General features: G+C 45.6%; 8 protein-coding genes across 8 annotated transcripts; 6 read left to right on the forward strand and 2 right to left on the reverse strand.

Moving 5' to 3' along the window:
- Nucleotides 1–394: 394 nt before the first annotated feature.
- Nucleotides 395–1,913, forward strand: N7483_004086 (histidine acid phosphatase; the record flags this gene model as incomplete). The annotated part of the gene is made up of 3 exons (XM_057087523.1): nucleotides 395–739; nucleotides 799–1,697; nucleotides 1,754–1,913. 3 exons carry the CDS (start codon nucleotides 395–397, stop codon nucleotides 1,911–1,913), a joined length of 1,404 nt encoding a protein of 467 aa, XP_056947352.1.
- A 185-nt stretch (nucleotides 1,914–2,098) lies between these two features.
- N7483_004087 (putative MFS multidrug transporter) lies at nucleotides 2,099–3,803 on the reverse strand (the record flags this gene model as incomplete). Its single annotated transcript, XM_057087524.1, has 3 exons — nucleotides 2,099–2,678; nucleotides 2,784–3,559; nucleotides 3,639–3,803. The coding sequence occupies 3 exons, from the start codon at nucleotides 3,801–3,803 to the stop codon at nucleotides 2,099–2,101; spliced, it is 1,521 nt and encodes a 506-aa protein (XP_056947353.1).
- A 2,030-nt stretch (nucleotides 3,804–5,833) lies between these two features.
- Nucleotides 5,834–7,625, forward strand: N7483_004088 (cation diffusion facilitator family transporter; the record flags this gene model as incomplete). Its single annotated transcript, XM_057087525.1, has 4 exons — nucleotides 5,834–5,912; nucleotides 5,939–6,045; nucleotides 6,107–6,193; nucleotides 6,267–7,625. 4 exons carry the CDS (start codon nucleotides 5,834–5,836, stop codon nucleotides 7,623–7,625), a joined length of 1,632 nt encoding a protein of 543 aa, XP_056947354.1.
- An 882-nt stretch (nucleotides 7,626–8,507) lies between these two features.
- N7483_004089 (putative manganese ion homeostasis (Fr)) lies at nucleotides 8,508–10,577 on the forward strand (the record flags this gene model as incomplete). The annotated part of the gene is made up of 2 exons (XM_057087526.1): nucleotides 8,508–8,834; nucleotides 8,916–10,577. The coding sequence occupies 2 exons, from the start codon at nucleotides 8,508–8,510 to the stop codon at nucleotides 10,575–10,577; spliced, it is 1,989 nt and encodes a 662-aa protein (XP_056947355.1).
- Nucleotides 10,578–12,208: 1,631 nt separating this feature from the next.
- Nucleotides 12,209–14,002, forward strand: N7483_004090 (sugar porter family MFS transporter; the record flags this gene model as incomplete). Its single annotated transcript, XM_057087527.1, has 4 exons — nucleotides 12,209–12,306; nucleotides 12,368–12,696; nucleotides 12,755–13,216; nucleotides 13,275–14,002. 4 exons carry the CDS (start codon nucleotides 12,209–12,211, stop codon nucleotides 14,000–14,002), a joined length of 1,617 nt encoding a protein of 538 aa, XP_056947356.1.
- A 688-nt stretch (nucleotides 14,003–14,690) lies between these two features.
- N7483_004091 (putative ab-hydrolase associated lipase) lies at nucleotides 14,691–16,406 on the forward strand (the record flags this gene model as incomplete). The annotated part of the gene is made up of 1 exon (XM_057087528.1): nucleotides 14,691–16,406. One exon carries the CDS (start codon nucleotides 14,691–14,693, stop codon nucleotides 16,404–16,406), a length of 1,716 nt encoding a protein of 571 aa, XP_056947357.1.
- A 509-nt stretch (nucleotides 16,407–16,915) lies between these two features.
- On the forward strand, nucleotides 16,916–19,460 carry N7483_004092 (uncharacterized protein; the record flags this gene model as incomplete). The annotated part of the gene is made up of 4 exons (XM_057087529.1): nucleotides 16,916–17,101; nucleotides 17,152–17,213; nucleotides 17,279–17,733; nucleotides 17,767–19,460. The coding sequence occupies 4 exons, from the start codon at nucleotides 16,916–16,918 to the stop codon at nucleotides 19,458–19,460; spliced, it is 2,397 nt and encodes a 798-aa protein (XP_056947358.1).
- Nucleotides 19,461–22,795: 3,335 nt separating this feature from the next.
- On the reverse strand, nucleotides 22,796–23,107 carry N7483_004093 (uncharacterized protein; the record flags this gene model as incomplete). Its single annotated transcript, XM_057087530.1, has 2 exons — nucleotides 22,796–22,938; nucleotides 23,008–23,107. 2 exons carry the CDS (start codon nucleotides 23,105–23,107, stop codon nucleotides 22,796–22,798), a joined length of 243 nt encoding a protein of 80 aa, XP_056947359.1.
- Between the last annotated feature and the right edge of the window lie 235 nt (nucleotides 23,108–23,342).

The following is a 23,342-nucleotide window of genomic DNA, read 5'->3' on the forward strand; positions in this document are numbered from 1 at the left end:
GGAATATATGCCTCCTTTATGGCGCTTGTACCCCTTTCCCGGCATTCGGGACCCCTTCTCCGGCGTTCGGTAAACATCCGAGTCATCTCGCTTACCACCATTGTCGGCAATCATCGATCTATCAGAGATCAGACATTTACACGTTTTTCTTCAAGATCCCGTATGATCTTAGGCGAGCTGATCCCACGTGTAATGATGCTAATACGACGACTGGCTGTCAAGAAAAGTGGATCCTTACTTTAGTTGATCCTTAGCGCGTTCGGCATCTTCCATATCATCCGTGCCGGGAATTAGATGCGAGTCTGAAGGAGTTAAATACGAGTTCATGCCTCAAAAATTTTCATTCAAGTCAATTGTTCAGGTTTTCTTTGATTATTTCACTTGCTTCTTCAAAATGCGTACTGTCTCTACTGCGAGCGTTATGCTCAGTGCTGCCAGCTCAGTCTTGGCTCTGACACCCCTGGATACTTTCTATCCCCCAACTCTGAACGACACTTCTTATATTTCAAATGCTTCAATTGGAACATACGGTGGAATTTACAAAGCTCCCACAAATGGTCCTACTGAAGGAACCCCTTACGGAACATATGATTATTGTTCCATGCCCCATCCCCGCACTACGGAGTATAAGGAACCAGAGCCCATTGCCAACGGATCGGTCAAGGGCAAGCTTGTCTACCTTGAGTACTTACAACGTCACCAAAGACGTTCGCCTTACAACATTCTACCTGGGGGAGAGGTATGCAAATGTATCTCAAATTTCCACTATCTGACTATGGCGACTAATTTGAATTTTAGAACCAACCATACCAGTGTGACAATGTGCGGCCATATCTCTATGCTGGTCCGGACAGCCAGAGCGGCGTTCAACCTATCCCCATGTATGCTCAGACCTACCAGGATTCGACAAACCCTTTCACTCCCGGAGTGAATGGAACTTGTCAGTATCCCCAGATCACAGTAGGCGGCGTGCAAGATGGATACCAGCATGGTCGTGACCTGTGGAAGGTCTACGGTGAGAAGCTTTCGCTGCTCCCAGCCAAGCCCAATGACCGTGTCTGGTTCCGATCCAGTGATTCCGCTCTTACTCAGGGCTCAGCCGGTGCCGTCCTCCGCGGAGTTTGGCCTGAATACGATGGTGCTTTGCCGCTCCATCAGATGGTTGCTTCTGTTGATACCGTCAACGAGGGCTACTCCTGCAGTGCCATCGATACCACCCTTGATGAGCTCGAATCTACTACCGAGTGGGATGAGCATCTCACCGTGACAGAGACGCTCCGCACGAAGCTTGGCTCCATGCTCGGTGCCACCTCCAGCTCGTGGCAGGACACTTTCGACCACTTCTCCGACAACTTTCAGGCTCGCCTTTGTAACGGCTATGACCTCCCATGCAGCACCACCAACTCTTCCGACTGTGTCACTACTGAAATGGCTGATGAAGTCTTCCGTGCTGGTGACTGGGAATGGAACTACTACTGGCGCACCAACGCGTACGTTCAGAAGTACATTCAGGTCGTTGAGGGTCTTTTCATTGGTGAGGTTCTTGCTCGTATTCAAGCCGTGCAGGATGGTACCTCTACCCTGGATTACACCCACATTTTCATTCATGATGGTGATCTTGGCCCTGTTCTCGGATCTTTGGGCATCAATGCGCTCCGCTGGCCAGCTATGGGCTCTAACATCGCATTCGAAGTTTGGTAAGTCTCGAAGTTTCCGTGTCTATCTATATATTGCAGTTACTGATACATCACAGGGAGGCTGAAGGTCAGCACGATGAGTTGTACGTCCGTGTTCTGTACAGTGGCCAGCCAATCGAGACCATTCACGGTACACTCGACTGGATCAAGCTCTCTGAGCTCGTCGATATCATGAGCCCATACGTTCCCACCGACATCGTCAATCTTTGCGGCTAGACTCGAATTATGTAGTCTTCTAGAACGATGAAAGTTCCGATCATGCGGTTCGCGTCGGTATTATGTTGAAATATTTACATGTATAATTTTTTGCTTTATTGCTTTACTGTCACAAGTAATAACTCCTTTCGGCTTGACAAGATTCCATTTTTTCAAGTACATTAATAAATCTGCATTAATCTCACTCATACATCCAAACCGGTCGCGATGTGTTCTCTTCCTGAAGATTGAAACTGCATCTTTTCATCTTCCGTCAGCTCACTCTCAGCCTGATCAATTCGAACAAATAGTAAACCCAAGATCAACCCAAGAATCGCTAGTCCAGATTCAAACCAGAAGACAGCCTTGTAGCTTTCCTGGCGACCGAGATGACAAGTCTGTGTCTGTACTATATCCGCAAACCCAAGCATCACAGCAATTCCCATATGCATCGTGCAATATATAATGGCACCAGATAACCCCTGTCTTGATTGGTGCAGCTTTGTTGTGATGAAGACATTGGCCAAGTTAAAGCTGATATCAATGCCGATCGTCCCGCAGATCATGGCGGGAAAGATAAATGCCCAGTAATTTCCACCTAATGGAATTGTTGCGAGCAATAATCCAGATCCCACATATCCGAGACAGGAGACTATCATCAAAATAGTCCCTGATACTTTGTGGAGGATCAGACCACCGGTTATTGAAAGAATAAAACCACCTACCGCCATTGGGGTTGACCAGGCCACGATTTGAAGAGGGGATGCACCCATAATTTCAGACATACTAGTGAAGTGTTAGATTTGCTAGCAATTGGCTGGAAGTACCCTCAGGGCTTTGGCGACTTACTATAAAACTCCATAAAGCAGGAAAATTCCCAAGCTGCCATACAGATATAGCAACGCTATGATCAAGGGTACCATCGAATGGACATGAAATATGTCACCAGGAAGAAGAGGATTTTTCACCATCCATCCTTCTACCCAGACCAGCAAGCCTAATAGTAAACACCCCACGATGAAGAGTACAAGAATGTACGGTGTCTTCCAACCTTGTGGTGCATGAGGGCTGTCCGCGATGGCAAACACGACGAGTGAAATTGCAGGAATGGACAAACAACAACCTGCCCAGTCCATCCGAACAGGCTTTCGTGGTTCTTCAAGATTGTGTCGAGGAATCGAGAACAATGATGAGAACAAGGTGATAGCTGAGAGAATGGCACCAATAAAAAAGTACCATCTCCACGTCGTGAACTCACTGCACACGCCAGCGAAGAAGAATCCCGAAAAGAATCCCAGAACAGCACAGCCTCCATAAATACTGAAGACTAAATTCTTTCTTGGTCCGGGACGATAGACACTTCCAAGTAACATCATGCCCGATGGCAGACAGGCTGCGAGGGCCAGACCTTGGAATGCGCGAAAAATAACCAACATCAACCAGGATTGAGATATCCCAACTAATATGGAGGAAATAGTCAAGGCCATCAATCCTATATTATAAACTGCGTATCCGCCGTACATATCTGTCAAGCGACCGAAAATGAGAAGTGTCGCGGTAACAGCTAGAGAGAGGGCGGTTGCGGGCCATATCGTTGATGCTTCGGGGATGTCCAACTCCACCACCAATGTGGGCGTGATGACATTGGATCCAGTGATGAAAAATTCCTTTAAATTCAAGTTCACTTGTTAGCTTGTCATATGCAAAACTGATTTGTCTGATTTAAAGATGGAGAAGAAAACTAACGCCGAGTATTTGAGACATCACCACCGAGAAACAGAATGCAATTTCAGACCATAGACTTGAAAATGTTGATGGTCGTTCTTTTCCAAGTTTCTCTAAGTCTGGCATATTCTGAGGAACATCGTGGCCATCCATTCTTCCCTCGTGTTTCTGGTGATCGGATATCATGGTTGCGGTATTCCTACTTATGCCGTGGACAGTTGAGGCTATTCCACGATTGGACTTTCACAACTTCTGCTTCAGTTTATTTGATTTCGACCTGAACATATTTCAGATAACTCCAGAATTGTGATCTCCAGGGCTTTGATCCAATTTTATATGATTCCATGGTGGCTGATATATATAGGACGAATACTGCCGGTGGTACTAGTGCTGGAAAACTCGAGCCGTTGGGAGTCTTGCCTCCTCCTCATAACTTCCTATTATGGGCGATAGGAAGCAACGTGGATTAGATTGATAATCCCAGAATTCAAAACTTTCTTATGATTGGCTTAATCACCTGAGAACTCTTCTGCCAAGATTTCGCCTCCAAGATCTTATGTTATTCCCAAAACGGAAGTTGTCGGGAGTGGAGCCAATATCAGTCAACTGGTGTCAACTGGTCTATATGGATGGGCTTCAATTGAGGCTGAATGAGCTAACTTGAAGTTTCTCTCAGTTTCTAGGTCCAAGTTCAATAGTTGGAGCCACGGCAGAAAGCTCCATCTCCAAATCTATCTCTTGAGAACTTTAGTCAAATGTTCTAGTTAGAGCATAATACTATCAGCTCGAAAATAGTACAACGTACGGAGTACTCCGAACCTACACAACTTGAATGAGACTTGAGCTTGAAAATTCTGCACTCCACTACTTGTACTAGTAGTACCTGCCTTGAAGTACCGGCTGACCATTCATACTATGTGTTCATGTCTCAGGACGCAAGTACAAATATTGACATCTGGATAGTATTGATCATGATGTTATCCATGCATTGCCAGTGTTTACTACGATGTACTGAAGTCAATCATCAGGAAGCACAGCTGGACACTGGCATATAGCACTGTAACTTGAGTGTGCATGATTCCCTTTCCATGCCACAACATTTGAACTTGAACCCATAAACCGAGTCGAAAATTCATCTCACTAACCTTCAAGGTACTCATAAGACCCACATATCTCAGGCACTTGTGCGTCTACTAGTAGCGATTTGTAGATACTAGTTGGCACTTAACACTAGCGAGTTTCACAGGTACGAATAATCAAGTTTCTAGTGGTCCGGGTCTATGAGAATTCATTCCGAGACTCCAGATGTCGGAGTCTGCCGTATAATCCGAGCCCTAGATCCTGACGATTAAGCCTCAGGGTCTGTTAGTACTAGCAACCCGTAGTAGTACTTATTTACTATCAACTGCCGGCACTACAACTCAGATAGCCGAAATTATATGCACATGTGTCAGACTATAACTAAGTGCTACCGCTTGGTATTTGCAATGTATATGGAAGTGAAAGTCCAGAACTGGTCAAGGTGAGGTTATATCAATTGATCCAGAGACTAGCGGGATCTTGGCAAAAAGCCCATATGGAGCTGCGTACGTACCGAGTAACAATTTGAACCTGGACATGGTTCATTATATGGACCCGGATGATATTATGGATCCAAAAATTATTTTGTTAGCTCTTTTTTTACGCGAAGCTGCATGCTGGCCAGGGCAGTAGTTCTACATCCTCCGATTGGTTATAGTGCTCTTTAAGGCTGTACCCATCTGTAGTGGAGTGGGGCATAAGAGTATGCTTTATATGCAGTACAAAGAGGTCAAATATTCCAAATTTCACCAGGTAGGACAAAGGAAAATGATCTCAAGAATACTTAAAACCAGAGTACATCTTCATTTCCTCCAAGATGGAAATGTTCCTCTCATCCTATATATGCTATTCAAGTCCAGAGAATTATCCTAGATAAGCTGATTTCTCTACGGGGCCGATCGGAGCAGCTTCCGCCCCGTTGAACCGTGAGACCTCCCCACTTGCGTCAGTGGACATCGGCCCGGTTTTTTCCCCTTGGGCCCTTTCTTCCCCTACATAAAAGTCGCTCTCGCAACTCTCTTCAGTACCTAGATTTCTGATCAAGGGATAGGCGACCTTGATATTCTTCATTACCCCCCTCTCACGGGAGTTCCGCGCGCGATCAAGCGCATACGCGACCGGTACTGCTCAAGAAAATGGGACTCTCAAAGACCAACAGGATTATCATCCTGCTGGTAATCGACACTATCTTCTTTTTACTTGAGTTGATCACTGGTATGAAAAATCTCAAAATCCACCAGGCTTGAAAGCAATGTCTCTTGGCCTGCCGTTTGACTATGGCTCACGCGTCTCTTGTTTAGGTTATACCGTCCACTCGCTTGCTCTGGTCGCCGATTCCTTTCACATGGTACAACCCTCCTCCTCCTCCTCTCGCGCACAACAAATGTTAATGTGATATAAATCTACAGCTGAATGATGTTCTCTCCTTGTGTGTGGGACTATGGGCCGTGAAGGTCGCTAATAGCGAGACCAACTCGAAAATGTACACTTATGGTGTAAGTGCAATACACATCCACCTTGTCGCATTCTGCAACCGATGATCTAATAATGGGAACTGGGGAAATATAGTGGCAACGAGCCGAAACTCTGGGTGCTTTGGTTAACGGGGTGTTCCTGGTTGCATTGTGCATGTCAATCTTCCTAGAGGCTATCCAACGATTGGTCGAGCCCCAGGAAGTGCAGAACCCTAAATTCGTTTGCATTGTTGGCTGCTTTGGACTGTTCTCTAACATTGTGGGACTGGCGTTGTTCCACGATCACTCTCATGGTGGCCATGGTCACAGTCATGGTCATGATCACGGCCATGGAGAGGATGTGGAGGCGGGCCATGATCACGACCACGATCACCATGACCACGAGGATTCTGCGATTACTGATCATGATCACCATCACGCCAATGGTCATGACCATGACCATACTGCAAGTGACCTGCCATCATCTCCATCTCGTAAGCGCCGGGTGGATCCACAGACTCGGGGCCCAAGACGGTACAGCACAGGCCTGACTAGTGTTGAGGACATCTATGTGCATCCAGCGACCATGAGACAGGACATCATTGCTGCTAGTCGGGAATCCTTTGACAACGGTCAGTCATCTGACGATTCGGATACGCGCGAAGATGAAACTCCCACAGAGCGATCTGGTCTGTTACGCAATCGGGACCGAGCCTCCAACTACACTGATGAAGAGACGCTCCCCATCAAGGCTCACACTCATGCGGAAGTTGATGTCCACCGGGATCACAACCATGCCCAGCCTAAGCCCAAGAGCCAGAAGGGAGGGCATAGTCATGACCTCAACATGCGTGGAGTCTTTTTGCATGTCATGGGAGATGCTTTGGGCAACATTGGTGTGATTGCATCTGCACTCATCATTTGGCTGACTGACTACGAATGGCGATACTATGTTGACCCAGGAATTTCTCTCGTCATCACCCTCATCATTCTTGCATCGGCGATTCCCCTCTGCAAGGCTGCATCGCGAATTCTATTGCAGGCTGTTCCCAAAGGCCTGAGCATCGACCACATCAAGGAAGATATTGAGGGCCTCCCGGGCGTGATTGGAACACACCATCTCCATGTCTGGCAGCTTAGTGATACAAAGCTCGTGGCTTCGATTCATATTCAAGTGGATACCGGAATCAAGGACGAAGGTTCAGCGCGCTACATGCGCCTTGCTCGCCAGGTACGCCGGTGTCTCCATGCCTATGGAATTCATTCCTCAACCATTCAACCTGAGTTTGCTCCTGGAAGCGAGGGTGATGAGCTCCAAAACCAAACATACGCATCATCATCCCGTAACGGAGGCGATGACCCAACCTCCAGTGGTGCCGCCAGTGTACGGGACAGTGATACCCAAGCTTGCCTTCTCGAGTGTGATGACAATTGCGCTCAGGGAGGACAATGCTGCCCTAAAAAGTCTTCTTAGAGAGTTTTTCCCTCTCTCTCCGCGTTTCAATTCCCACATACAATCATTCTTTCTTCATACTTTTCTTGGCTCTTGGTGTCTTTTTGTTGTGACTCCAGGCCATGATCGGTCTTTCCTAAAATCTACTGAGTCTGTCTAGAATGCATCCTCATTCGATCCCCTTTCATTTTCGATTCTTGGCTCGGCTAAGCCTCTTTTCCTTGTTGTGATCTTTGCCTTTTGTATCTAGTATTGATCTATTGGCGAGATTGTATCTTGTACCCCTACAACTGGCCCGTCATTCTTGTCCTTGGTGGGCCAGTTTTTCCACAAACTGATGCCAGGACATATGGTCTGGTTCTTCAATCCTCTTTCCTATCATCCTCTTCATCTTGATATCCGACCCCCTCATTGTGCATGTATTATTACCTTAATGAATTGTTACCAATTGAGATTGGATATGGGTTGTTCTACCAGGAGCTTTACTTATCCAGTTGGAACAGCCCCAGATTCCTGGTCAACTCACATTATCTTCTCTTTTTTTTCTCCTGAATCAAATGTAGAACTAAAAATAATTTTCATTCAGCTAGCACAGCCTCATCGCCGGTTATCATAATATAAATGAATGCGGCAATCCCCACGTGACGCGGGATCGACATAGTCCCCTTGACTCCAGACCAACCCTGCACATCATGACTTGAGACATTTTGGTTGTGAAATTCAAGTCTCTTTTCTCTTCACTTTACCCCTTTTCTATTCATTCTTTTGATTTCGTTTCTTTACCGATTCTATCTGGGTGTTCTTGTTTTTTTCTAGAGCATGCAACGTCATTCCTTTTATTGATTCCCCACTTTGGACCCCGTGTCATCAAGGGTCGAACCACTACCTCTATTTTAATCAGAAATGAGCTACGCCTACCCACGCAATACAGGCGCTTCTTCCCTTCCTTCCTTTACGTCTGCTCCTTCTTCGAAATCAACATCTGATCGGCCATGGAATGATCTACCGAACGTGGCGAGCCAATGGATGGCGGAAGGGACCGCGGCCTTCCAAACAGCCAGATCCCAAGCCCGACATGATATTCGCGGGTTCGCGTCGCTGATTTTCAGGCGCATCTTCACTCTGGTCAATGCCTTGATCTTATTATGGCTTTTTACTTTATGGCGGGGGGAGCGCACAGTCTTCCAAGAAAGCATAGATGCTTGCGCTTGGGAGAACTGGGAAAAATGGGTAGGTGGCGCACTCGCTTCATCGCTCATTTCAACCTCTGTGACCTGGATTTAAGGCTGACCTCAATTTCCCTGTTTACAGCCGCAAGGTGCTACGCCGCACCGCGTCGCCTTTATCGCCGACCCGCAACTTGTTGATCCCCACACCTACCCTGGCCGTCCGTGGCCTCTCTCAACATTGACCGTCGAGTACACAGACCAATACCTTCGTCGGTCATTTTCCTCCATCCAGAATGCGCTCATTCCCGATTCCGTATTATTCCTTGGCGACCTGTTTGATGGAGGAAGGGAGTGGGCCACTAGTACAACTACCAGTCCAGAGGAGCGTTATCAAAAATATAAAGATTCCTTTTGGAAGAAGGAATACGGGCGCTTTATGAAGATATTCTTGGATCCGTGGATGAATCAGAATGAACTCCGTATCGACGGTCGCGGTCGTCGGTTAATCGCCAGCTTGCCTGGGAACCACGATCTGGGATTTGGACATGGCATCCAGGAACCCGTGCGGGACCGTTTCCAGGCGTATTTCGGTCAGAGCAATCGGGTGGATGTTATTGGAAACCATACCTTCGTCTCGCTGGATACTGTCTCGTTGAGCGCAATGGATCAAGTGGATCCCCAAACTGGCAGCACCAGCTCCGTCGTCAACGAAGCTTACCCTGATCCTATTTGGAAGCAGACAAATGATTTTCTCAATAAGATGACATACCATCGAGGAAAGGCAGAAATGGGTGAACTTCGGATGATGCAAAATCGGTCCGAGGGTATTCAATTTGATTATCGCATCGTGGAACCAGCCGATTCAGCAATCTACGGCATTGACAAAGATGAACCCGTCAATCTCCCTACCATCCTGCTCACTCACGTTCCCCTTTTTCGCAAGCCTGCCACTCCCTGCGGTCCACTTCGCGAGCGTTATCCACCGTCCTCGGCAAGTGAGGAGTTAGAGGAAGATGAGCCGAATTCTCTCAGCATTTCTGGTGGATATCAGTATCAGAATGTTCTGACACCAACCATTTCAACTGAAGTGGTCACCAAGTCAGGACCCAACGTTGTCCAGGTCTACTCGGGTGATGATCATGACTACTGCGAGCTGATCCACCGAGAGTTCAATGGTTCGCCTCGGGAAATCACTGTCAAGAGTCTCTCTTGGGCCATGGGTGTTCGGCATCCAGGCTTCTTGATGACCAGCCTATGGAATCCAATTAATCCAGAGACTGGTGAATCATTACAACAGGGCTCAGCACCGACGATTCAAAACCATCTATGTATCCTTCCCGACCAACTCGGTATGTTCATTCACTATGGATGTATCTTGGGCTTGAGTCTCCTGGTCCTATTCCTCAGGTCCTCCTTTCATGCATTTTTCCCCTCCGAACCAGCACTTTCAAACCAGAGCCCCGTCCTTCCCCTCTCCGAACGTCGTGGGGATTCTTATAAACACCAGTACCAAACTTCCGGTATGTCCAGTTCTACATTGGCTCCAAACGGCCTGGCTAGCCGTGTCGGTATTACTGCTTTCCCCCGCTACCCAGCCACCAAAGCTTCTCATGATGCTTATCGGAACCTAGATCAAGATGACCTAGTAACCACCACTTCGAAAGACAAAGGAGGTTACCGCCCAGTACGTGCTCGCGGATTTCGTCAAAAATCGAACTCAATGGGCCGCGAATTTGTGCACTCGGTGCGAGTGGTCGCTCAGGTCGTTTTACCGGTGTATTTCTTTTTGATCTGGCGCTGGTAGCTGGTTCTCTGTGGTCTATTGCACATAGGAAATAGATTTAGTAACAACTGTGTATATAAACTTGGATCGACAACAGGATCTATTAACAACGCCTTGGCAGCATTTTGTCTTCCGCTCCTCCGTTTCAACTTCCTTGCACTAGCAGCATTGGCCATTCTTGGCTACTCGGGCCCGAGATACTCTGTTTGATCAGTCCCGAGTACACTGTCAGCACGCCGTGGATTTCGCCGTGAATTTCACCGTAATGCACCGAGAGCGGGTTAATTTCGGGACTCAATCGGAACCACTACCCAATCCCTATCACGGGAAGACTCTCCATCTGTTGATTAGCCTTTAGCCAAGCGTGATATTCGGGCCGGTACTGAGAATATTTCCATTTCATTGGTATCACCTTCATTTAACGCAAAGTCTCAAGGTTGAGAGGAAAGTCAATGTTGCCACTTTCTCTTAATCAGGATCCGGTGAGATGAGCCATTTCATATCCCAGTGGACTGGAGTTTAATTTCATCGGCCGGTACTACTCCATGCACAGTGCTGCGTATCCCGTACGGAGTATGCCGGTGCAAGTCCGATGATACCCACGCCGATCAATGGTGTCTTGTATGCTGATCGACTTGGTAGATTCTGGGGATGACATGAGACTGGGGAATGTGGAGCCTGATGCGGAGATGGGATACACGAGCACGAGACTCTGCAATACAACCGGCAGTGTAGACCCAACTCGGGCACCAAATTGGCTCGAGCACTACCCCAACCTTGAATTGTCAATATCCCCATGGGCTTAAATCATATTTTCTCACTTGAAGCAGCACTTGTGAATATTGGACCAATTTCGGAGAAGAGTGTGCCCAGCAAGGGATAAACGGTTGTTTGTTCCCCTAATGCGGCTCTCAAGACGCCGATCCCATATCCGGACCCTGGATCATCCTGTTTCCGGTTTACTCTATAAAAAAAAACACACACATGCTAAATGAGGAACAGAATTATGAGCCGCCTGACTCAATATTCATTGGCTTTTCAATATCGAGTGGCAAGTTGAGCCGACAGTCAATTTATACCCCGAATGCAGGCAATACACACCACGCGATATCTCGCCGATCCCAAGAGCGGACTCTCTTCGAGAACTTTCAAATGTTTCTCTTGATTCGTCTATCAGGCAACCGATTTACATGAGATCCACGAATAGTCTCATCGGGTTCCATGTATCTTCGTGGCCGCATTGGCCTTCTCCTGCTCCACATGTCGCTCTGTTTCAACCCTATTTCGCCCCATGTCTATCCTCTAAAACATGGAGGAATGGGACACAGTAGAGACGGGCCTGGAAGAGAGGCGATGTGATGCATTTCCTGGTTCCGGCGGTTCTTGGACGCATTGGCCGACCTTGGCTTTACTCCATGTCTAGAGATCTCTTTGCCCCGCGTGGGATGGGGTAGTGGAGTACAAAAACATTTGATTGCCCTCTGTTTATTATGATTTTGAGATTTGCCATATTTGAGTCTTATTTTCCATATTCTTGGAGTGTATTTATTTCACTCTATCAACTTTTTATTCAATCATTAGATACTAGTGTCCACGTTCACGTTCAATTTATCTCCCTTCTCTCGCATCTACTTTGACCCAGTCCTCTCACGATGGGCCTCGCTTTGAAGAGGCCAGATGATGCTACCGGGTCCGCAACCCCAGCCATCATCATCGGTCTATTTGTTGCCTTTGGAGGTGTTCTATTTGGGTGAGTCGATTGTCACTTTGCATATCTAGACGGATTTAGCTGACAGGATCATTCTTTCTAGATATGACACTGGAACTATCAGCGGGATTTTAGCCATGAAACATTGGCGTGAAATGTTCTCAACTGGCTACATCAATCCTAAAGATAATTTCCCCGATGTGACCTCTTCGCAATCTTCCATGATCGTTTCCCTCCTCTCTGCGGGAACTTTCTTTGGTGCACTCGGTGCTGCCCCTGTTGCGGACCACTTTGGTCGTCGCATTGCTATGATCATCGAGACTTTTGTCTTCTGCTTTGGTGTCATTTTACAAACTGCATCGACATCAATCCCATTATTTGTGGCTGGCCGGTTCTTTGCTGGTCTAGGCGTTGGTCTTCTTTCTGCTACCAGTAGGTTCCTCATTCTGATTACTTCAGTCTTTATTACATGTTGCTAACTCTACTTCAGTCCCCCTGTATCAGTCCGAGACAGCTCCTAAGTGGATTCGTGGAACTATAGTCGGTGCCTATCAGCTTGCCATTACATTTGGTTTGCTCTTAGCTGCTATCGTCAACAACTCTACCAAAGATCGCAACGATACCGGCTGCTATCGGATTCCTGTTGCAATTCAGTTTGCGTGGGCTATCATTTTGGTCACGGGAATGATCATTCTGCCTGAAACACCACGATTCCTCATAAAACAGAACAAGTCCGGAGAGGCTGTTAAGTCTCTTGCTCGTCTTCGTCGTCTTGATGTTGATGATTCTGCTCTTATTCAAGAGCTCGCAGAAATCCAGGCCAATCACGAGTTTGAGCTACAGCTTGGCAAGGCTACTTATCTTGAGATTTTGCGCGGCTCCCTTGGAAAGCGCCTGGCAACAGGATGTGCTGTTCAGGCACTACAACAACTCGCTGGTGTCAATTTCATCTGTTTGTCTACCCTAGTTCCTCAAAGCTGAGAATTCTTTTGCTAATTCTCCCCTTCTAGTTTACTACGGCACCACGTTTTTCCAAAATTCCGGTATCCAAAACTCTTTCGTCATTACTCTAATCACCAACATTATCAATGTTCTCTCAACTTTCCCGGGTCTCTATATGGTTGAAAAATGGGGCCGACGTCCATTGTTAATGTTCGGTGCCGTCGGCATGTGTGTCTCACAATTTATTGTGGCAATTGTCGGCACCACAACAAATTCAACCGTTGCGAACAAGGTTCTCATCGCCTTTGTCTGTGTTTATATTTTCTTTTTTGCAAGCTCCTGGGGACCCGTTGCTTGGGTCGTTACTGGTGAACTATTCCCTCTTAAAGCTCGTGCCAAGTGTCTCTCGATTACAACCGCAACCAACTGGCTACTCAACTGGGCTATTGCATATGCAACACCATACATGGTGAACAGTGGCCCGAGCAACGCCAATTTACAGTCCAAAGTCTTCTTCATCTGGGGTGGATTCTGCTTCATCTGTGCCATCTTTGTCTATACCTGTATCTATGAGACGAAGGGTCTCTCCCTGGAACAGGTTGACGAACTGTACTCGAAGGTGCCGTTTGCTTGGCAATCCAAGAACTTTGTCCCTTCGGTTCACTATACTGATGTTCGCGATGTCTCCATGTCTAAGCCGGGTGACCTTGCTCAGCTCGAAATGGAGGCTAATGAAAAGCGAAGTGGGGAGCATGCGACTCATATGGAGAGCATTGATATGAGAGCGAATGTTTAAAAGGAGTGTCCGGCCTTTTTTTGTTCCTGCACATGTGATATCACGGTTCTTGCTCGGACCTGATTTCCCTCAGCGAGTCGTTTTGGTAGAGTGATACCGGGGTATACTATTAACAGTATATAATATAGGGATTGGAGGGTTGATTTCTGGATGAGCGGTCGATTCCCTTCGAACTCGAAGTTGCTTTTCTCTTCTTCCAAGTGCTCAAATAGTTTGATTCTGAATTCTGAATATATGGACTTTGGTTTAGTTCCAGTGTCTGCAATGCCTATAGAGCTAAATTTAGTAACAACTTGATGCCTGAGGTATGTGGCGTTGACTCACATGCCTTCTCCATTTTTCAGACATTTATTATTGGTCATCTCTTATCACACGTGACCGTCCCTGATCCAAACAATCCAAACACATGTGATCCCCGGACCCCAGTTTCTAGAAGAAATGATGTTTCCTCATGATCTTATTTTCACTCTCCGGTTTGACTGACATCGTGACTCCATGATGCGGCCCTGTACATATATTATCTCCTTTTGACCGCGCGATCATGTCGGTCACGATTCTTCTCGAAAATCTTGCTCCACTTCCACCCGCGCGGAAGTCTGACCGATCCCAGGATCAACAAACTCGGTCAACCCCCATTATAGAAGACATGGCCGAATCTTCCACACATATATACCCGAGGAACAACAATATGAATCGGAGATCGCCTTCTCTTCTCGAAAAGTCGACTGAAAATGGCTTTTCAGTCGTATCGGTTGACTCAATCGACCATCCACTGTTCCCTCCCCTCCCATCCTACGGCCCTCCGAATCTCGCTCGCAATGTACAATACGCCTGCATACAAATCATTTCGTTTATTCTCTCCCTCCTTTTCCTCACCATTATATTCCTAGGCGCGCTTGCATGCATAGCGGGAACAACACTGTCCAACACGATTTTACGTCATACCCCATCGCAACGAGTTTTTCATACCGAAGAACAAACAAGAAGGGCAAATAGAGCCGATTTGGAGCGCAAATGGCACATTCAGCGACAGAAAAAGCATGTCGACGAAGAGCAAGGTTCAGAAGAATGTCCTCCCTTGGAAGGGGGCAAAGACCCAATCGTCTGCGATGTGGCCTACTATGCCAGAAGGGTCGGTCTGGATGTAGAGACTTTTCGTGTCCAGACGGAAGATGGTTTTATTATCACGTTATGGCATGTGTATAATCCACAAGAATATACAGCTCTCTCCGCTGAGCAGAGACGCGAACGAGGCCCCGCAGTCTTCAGTGGAGAAAAACAGCCAGGCCCCTCAGGGTCGGCATCTGGCCGCCGCTATCCAGTATTACTCGTTCACGGATTACTTCAAAGCGCGGGCGCATATTGTACCAACGATGATGACAGTCTTGCATTTTACCTTTGCAAGTCAGGATATGACGTTTGGTTAGGTAACAATCGCTGCGGGTTAACTCCCGAGCACACCACTCTCTCCACGTCCGATCCTCGTATGTGGTCATGGGATATTCGACATCTCGGGACCCTTGACCTGACAGCTTTGACCTCGCGTGTTCTTTATGAAACGGGATTTGAAAAATTGGGATTGGTTTGTCATTCACAAGGCACTACTGAAACCTTCGTCGCACTAGCAAAAGAACACCGCCCTGAGCTTGGTTCACGGATCTCGGTTTTTTGCGCGCTTGCCCCAGCTGTTTATGCCGGACCACTAGTTAGGAAGCCTTACTTCCGTTTCATGAGCTCTCTTTCACCGGGGATGTTCCGGACTGTTTTCGGGATCCATTCTTTCATTCCGCTCATGATGACTATCCGCCGTTATGCTCCTCCAAAAGTATACGGAACCCTTGCATATTGGGTATTCTCATTTCTCTTCGGCTGGTCCGATGATCGCTGGGAACGAGACCTCCGCCATCGCATGTTTCAATTCGCCCCTGTATATGTCAGTGCAGAGAGCATGCATTGGTGGCTTGGCAGCGAAAGCTTTGCAAAACATGGTTGCATTTTAAGTCCTCTCAATGAATCAAAATATGATTCCAATCGAGAGGACTACATATCATCTCCAACTGAGCGTTGCGATGATCCTCGGGCTCCATGCCTCGGTCCACAAAGAGACAGGTCCTGGTTCGGCCCTCAGACCCCTCCCCTCGCCATGTGGGTCGGTGGATCCGATGCCCTCGTTGACGGCCGTCGACTTCTTCGTCGCTTCCAGGACGGAGTCGAGCCGCATGTGCGAGTCGTTCATTCAAAGATTATTAATGGATATGAACATCTGGACGTTTTATGGGCCATGGATTCAATCGAGCAGGTTGGAAAAGAAGTCCGTCAGGTTCTTTGGACAACCATGCCTGAGACGGCCAGACGTATATGCCGCACCCCAAGTGGTGTTCATTCAGATCAACTAGTCAGGTAACACTGGCTGTACCTGTATAGAAATCACGTACATAGTATGTCTATTCAAAGCTATTCAGCCAATTGAATTATAATAACTACATCATGATATTCAGTACCGCTACGCATTAACATGATATGTGTTTCTTCTCTCGGTTTCTTCATCTATGTTTCGCTTCAATTCTTACCGAAGATCTGCATTGATCTATGAAACAGGAGATCAATGCACCGTCTCCAGGAATTACACTTTAGGAATACATTTCCCACGTTACATCTGATTCGGTACAAAATATGGCGAGGTCCGATAATTCCGTCCTGGATACGATGAATGGCTCCGCATTCTACTATACATTGCCTTTGGTCCAATTTCGTAGACTTCTCTCAGGCTGCGCGGGAGCTATCAAAGATACACCGAAATAGAGAGTCAATTGGTATTCCATTCAGGCACGGAGAGTTCACATTGAATACTTAATCAATAACATTCCCGCAACAGCTACATACAAAATCATAACTTTACATCTATCATGCAACATGTTGCGTACGGTAGTGAAGTTACTTAGTCTTCCCTTGACTGGGGCATTTGCGTCTCAGTACTACACCCCAAAAGCATATCATGTCGGCTCGGGTCCTTCAATCGATGGGCTTTCCGAATTTAATGGTGGGAGTATTGTCTTGAACAGCACTCATCCAGTCTTGACACTAGATTATGGGACTGAGGTTGGCGGATTTCCTTTTGTTGAGACTGAAGACCCAGAAAACCTGTTCAGATTGAGCTCAAGTATAGTGAGCCTTTTGATGGGTTACAACTGCCATATGGTGACGGGCCATGGTAAGTGCTGTCTTTCGTATATTGACTTTCAGGAGAACCCATTTATAACTGTGGAATCAACTTAGGCTATTCATCAATGGACTTGCCAACTCATTCCGCACTGAGACATTCAATATTACCTCGGCAGGGAAGAGTGAAGCCCTTTTGCTCCAGGGTGGATTGCGTTGGCAATCTATAACTCTTCTCGACAACTACACCTTGACTATCACTAATGCTGGCTTACGACCCTCCGTTATCATCAATGTTACCCAGGACTTGCGAGGCAGTTTTTCAACATCCAACGACGGCTACCAAGAGGTTTGGGATCTCGGAGCCCGGGCCGTGCAGGCAGCATGCTATGATGCGGGGTCTCAACCTTCAACATGGCAGATAACACAAGATGGCGCCTTTATTCCAGGTCAATACCCTGCTGTCTCCGCTAAAGGAAATGGGTTTTCGAACTATACACTTGAGTTTCAAACAAAAATCACCACCGGAGGCACAGGATGGAGAGTTGCAGGCGGTGCAAACGGTGGATATGGTGCATAGTTCATCTTGACCTCGAATGGTCCAGTATTACAGAACTCGAATATCACGGCACTGCCTCGGAATAGCCTCGTTGCAGGGTATGGCTTTAGTATCATCGACCAAATTATACTATCCTCGGCTCCCCCGCAAACATACTCTGTCTCTCAGGTTGATATTGAGGAGGATACATGGTATACTATCCGCAGTACAATCAACGCAACCGGCTATTCAGTTTCTTTCAATGGAAAGGACATCGCATTTGTGACTGGTGGCCCATTTGAAAGCTATCTGAACACTGGATGGGGAACAGGCGACTTGACAGAAGGAACGTTTGGCTTCGGACCGTACCTCAATCATGCAGCCTACTTCAAAAATGTCTCTGCCTTCGCGAATAATGGCACGTTGATATACTCCAACCCAATGACATCCGATGAGATTCTGGAAGAATACGCCATAGCCAGTAACTCATACGCGGTATGTCTTGATGGAGCCAAACGAGATCGAGCAATCTGGATTGGAGATTTCGCCCACACAGCGCGTATAATCGCAGCTAGTACCGGTCGCTTTGATTTTATCAAGAGCATGATTGACCTTGAGTTCGACTGGCAGTACCCACCAGGCCCTGCACATGGACTTGTTCCCATACAGGCGTACATGGGTGCTGGGAAACAGTATCGCGAGGTTTACTACCCATCCGAGTTTGGAGAAACGGATTATCAATTCTTCTTTCTTCTCACATTGGGTGATTACTTTGCTCTTACAAATGACACAGTCACTATAAAGAATTACTGGAAAGGTACAAAGCTGCTTGTGGAGACCCTGGTTGATCGGTACCTTGACCCATCTTCGGGCCTCATGGCAAATGCCGACGCATCTTGGTTTACTGCACAAGGGACACAGAACGCCACAGCTCCGAACGCGCTCTTCGTCGTTGCTCTGAACCAATTGATCAATATTGCAAACATCATGAGTGATAAAGAAACGGCGAACTCCTGGAAGGAACTGTCGAGCAATACTAGCAATGCCATTAACCAACTTCTTTGGAACGAGAGTCTTGGAGCTTATAGTCTCTCGCTGTCACAACCCAATGACACCGCGATATTAGCTACTGCATTCACGATTCGTGCAGGCATTGCATCACCAGAGCAAGTTGAAACTAGCATTGGCCGTCTCAGCGATGTCTTCTTAGACATTGGATACAAGTACAATTCAGTCACGGGGGATAGTGTCAACACGCAATTATCACCAACCACTCAAGGATTCCTATTCGAGTCACTCTTCATTGCTCACCTTAAGTATAACGTGAGCGCTGAAAGCGTCCTCCCAGCAATCAAAATCCTCTCGAAGACTTTATGGCCCAAAATGGTAACTCAGAATGAATACTATACGGGTGCGAGCTGGGAATACCTTTATGCCGATGGAACCCCTGGTATAGGTACTTTCACGAGCTTAAGCCACCCTTGGGGTGGTGCTGCGACGTACATATTTTCCAATTATATTCTGGGCGTTAGAACTGAGTGGGATGATAGCATTGAGAGATATACGTGGGTTTTTGATCCGGCATGGGACATTGTGCGGGGATTGGGACTGAAATGGGCGAAGGGTTCAATCCCCTTAGCGGGTGGTGGGTATATCCAGGCTGAATGGGATGATTCCAGTGCAGTCCCGGTCATGACTGCTAAAGTTATTGGAAATGAAACAATCCAAATTCAAGCTGAGATTAGAGCAAATATTGAGTAATATAGCATTGCATCTTTAGCTAGATTTCATTCTGATAAGACTCCCGAGTCGGATCGAAATAAAGCTGCTATGTTCTCATCTGAACAATATTGAACTGGTATTCTACTAGTACATTTATGATGCGATACTTTTAGTCGATATAGTACACTAGATAGACCTCTTTTGATACTTGGTTTGTACCTAGTGAAGAGGGGAACCGTTAGGCAGTGTATTCTAGATACACGGGTTGATCCAGCTAGCATGAATGGATAACACCAACCAACATGTACGTTGTGGCCGGACTACCCCGTAGGGGTGGGATGAGAGATGTGTAGGAGTGTGTATTCTAGACTATAACGACGGGCATTCTTGTACGTACAAAGACGGGACTGAAAACATGACAAAACAGAGATGTAACCAAACGGTAATTCTTAGCACGGTACGTGTAGTAGGGGACAGGGTACCCCACTACACTAGGTAGTGGTTTTTTGATTCTTCACCTCCAGGTACTATGATACTCCAGTTGATCCCGGGATTATATGTAGTAGTATGTTGGTGTTATGGAATTAAAGATATGCTGGAAAGCTTAATATGTTGGACTAGTAAAGCATTATCACATATATTCTTTAATTTAATATAGGTGAAAAATAGGACTAAAATTGCCAGTGATTTAACCTTTAATATGGCTACTATAATATAGCCTAGAAAATAGATTGTGGAATTGCCTGTGTTGAATTGCTTGTTCAAGTTGTGGAGTGTATATGTAGTCTGTATAAGATATCATGTAGGCTACCTATAAAGATGTTAAAATAACTTGAATATACCTAGGTAGATGGTGTAGTTCGTAAAATATAGGTACCTTGGTAGCTGTAGTGTTGTGAATTTTAGCTTGTAAAGCCTTCCAAGGTTGTAAATTATAAATTATAGCTTATGAACTGTAGATTGTAGGTCCTGGGTTTAATTCCCCTGTAAATCTAAAGAAAAAAAAGATGATGAATTGTAAAGCACTAAGGAAGGTATGAAGTATGAAGCTACCTATATAGATGAAAGTTACCAGGCTGAAAGTTAGCCTGTATGAGAGTGTACTGGTTTCTTTTTTTTTACAAAATGTTTTCCGGTCCAAAATATTTTGAAGATTTACCTAATATTTTAACACTAAAACTTATATTAGACTAAAAAAACATCCATGTTCCCAAGTACTCAGTGGTACCGCTCTTTAATTTTTCAGTATATTTTATTTCAATTAGTACACTGGCATATTCAAATCCCCCAGGCTTGAATAGCCAAAAACTCGACTTTTCAAGCACGGTTCCATAACTCAGTTGGTTAGAGTGTGGTGCTAATAACGCCAAAGTCGAGGGTTCGACCCCCTCTGGGACCATTTTTTGGTCTCGATCTGAGTCTTTTTTCATCCTAGACTTTAGGACTCCGCCCTCCCTTATATAGCCAAAAATGCAGATTTTCACATACTGTTCCGTAACTTAGTTGGTTAGAGTGTCATGCTAATACAGTAACCTAGTTGGGCATATGACACATATTCATTCTTCAGGTCTTCGCTACTCCATCTAACCTTCTAAGGTTCTTGAATCCAACGAGATTTTACCTACTAATTAGTCCATACAGGAGAATTCTTAGTTTGGAAGATGTGGGTAAAATGGTATGTTACCTATATTAGGGTGGAACATGATTTCTTATGGTACGAACCCATTTTACCATAGTGGATAAGGAAATATTTTAGGCTAGAAAATATTATGATAGTCTGAAATATTTTATGGGTAAAATATTTTGGACTAAAAGATTTTTTTTTTTTTTGGAAATTTAGAGCTAGTATGGTCTTGGTATGGGTTTGTAACTTTTGTTTTATATTATTTTTGATCTAGACTAGGCCTAAGGGAGGGCTATAAGATGAATTATAAGATGAATTATAAGATGAATTATAAGATGAACTGGAGATGTTAGTGGTTTGTAATTAGTAGTAAATGGAAAACTGTAAATGGTAAATGATGGTAGTGGTAAATGTTATAAGCTGTAGCTTTAAGTCATAGATGCTTCCAAGGTTTGTAGATTGATTGAAAGATGAAGAAAAAGGACTGTCTTGGAAGAAGAGTTAGAGGTTGTAAAGGAAAGAATTTTCGAAGTCTTGGAGTCTTTCTGGAGGAAGGTATAAAGTATGAAGCTGTTTCTAGGACTAGATGTGACAATATGGGATTAAAATATTATTAAAATGGTAGTTTATGTTTGGAATAGTGATTATATTTTAGTGGTCTACGATATAGATTTTCTTTTATAGAAATTTCTTTTGATCTAAAATTTAGAATATAAAATATTTTCTCTATGAAAATGTTATCTTTAAAAAATACGGTAAATATACCAAACCAGCTAAAAGACCTGATTTACCGTTCTAGAGATACTACTATTATAAACCTCCAGGGCTTGGAAGGTACTATTTTCCAAACTGAGAATTCTCCCGCATGGGTAGTATAGGAAAAGACTAGGAGCAAAATCTAAACTCGGAGACAGCTTATACTATATACTACTGATTGTAGTTTATCGCCTTGATCCTTACGGCGCTCTATACATAATAATAGTACTAGTAGTAGATGCAATCGACTCTGGGTCTGTTTGAGGAGGGTACTTAGGCCCCTCAGGCTGGAGCCCCATCACCGTCTCCCAAAATTACTAGAACTTCCTATCTAAATTTGGATCAATTAATGCCGCTAAGGGGTAACAGTACCTAGGTAATCTAAAAGATAGTCAAAGGACTCGCTAAGCCTGCACGAAATTGATGCTCTTCGCACAGAAAAATAATCTTGCCAGTGAGAGATTTTAAGATTATCGAAATTAACTTTCCCGTATGGTAGTATTTGAGGATATTACCAAGCGATTCCGTAGTGATAGGTAAACGATGATTGCAAGTAGCTAGTGGGAATCCCAGCCTGCTAGTAGTATGTTTCACCAGAGCAAAGTTCTATTTAATTTCATTACGAACTACGATTATCGATATGATCTTACTCGCACATGTGCAATCGTATTTAGACGGCAGAATATGAAAGATCATTTCGACAGTAAGAAAAGAAATCGTATTCAGGGTAAAAGTAGCCCTATAACTCCAGGCCTTTCTTGCCATTCTATGGCATTTGATGTATGTTGTTGTGAGTCCTAAGAAATACAACATAGGAAAATATTGGCCAAAAAACGATGATCGGACGAAATGAAAAGAAACATGAACCATGACCAGCTTGGAAAGAGGATGACGACGTCAAAACGAGACAGTATAGGAGGAGGAGCCTCGAGGACGGATGTCGTAAAAGCAGTCAAGTGACGGGGGTATATGTCCTTCAGTCACCCGTATTCAGCTACCTGACTCGTTTGAGGTAGCGTGTGGCTAGGTAGACAGCTGCCAGACTGGTGTATACACCTCCACTAGCAGTGATCCAAACTGGACGATGGACATTCAGCGAGGTGCGAAGGAACTGGCCTTCCTTCTTTGGCTTCTCTCCTGTGAGGTTTTAGTCATTTCTCTTAGAGCCCAAGGAAGAAGCTGAAAGAGTGGAGGAAAAGAACGTACCCTGCTGGAAGAGTCTCTGTCGTAAGTTGCTCAGACCCTGCCTGGAGCGAGCTGGCAGGGTAGCGAGCTGTTGCATGATAGGGCCAACTGGTGCAGACATATTTGCTGTGTTTCTGATAAAAGCCGATTGAAGCTATGATAGTTTTGAAGAATCTGAAGATGAGTTTGCAATGTGGTAGAAGGGAAAGGGAGAGAGTACCAAGGGGACAGGTGAAGGTACCTTTTAAGCCTGACTTATATAGCCCAAATCATCTGACACCTGAACGCGGGGTTGACGAGTAAACGAGTGGCGGAGGGTGACATCCGGGGCATCCCTGCAGTGGCGACGCAATATT

Source organism: Penicillium malachiteum, assembly GCF_028827825.1.
Source record: "Penicillium malachiteum strain IBT 17515 chromosome Unknown utg000002l:1.0-8849297.0:1.0-8852440.0, whole genome shotgun sequence".
Classification (NCBI taxonomy): Eukaryota; Fungi; Ascomycota; class Eurotiomycetes; order Eurotiales; family Aspergillaceae; genus Penicillium; species Penicillium malachiteum.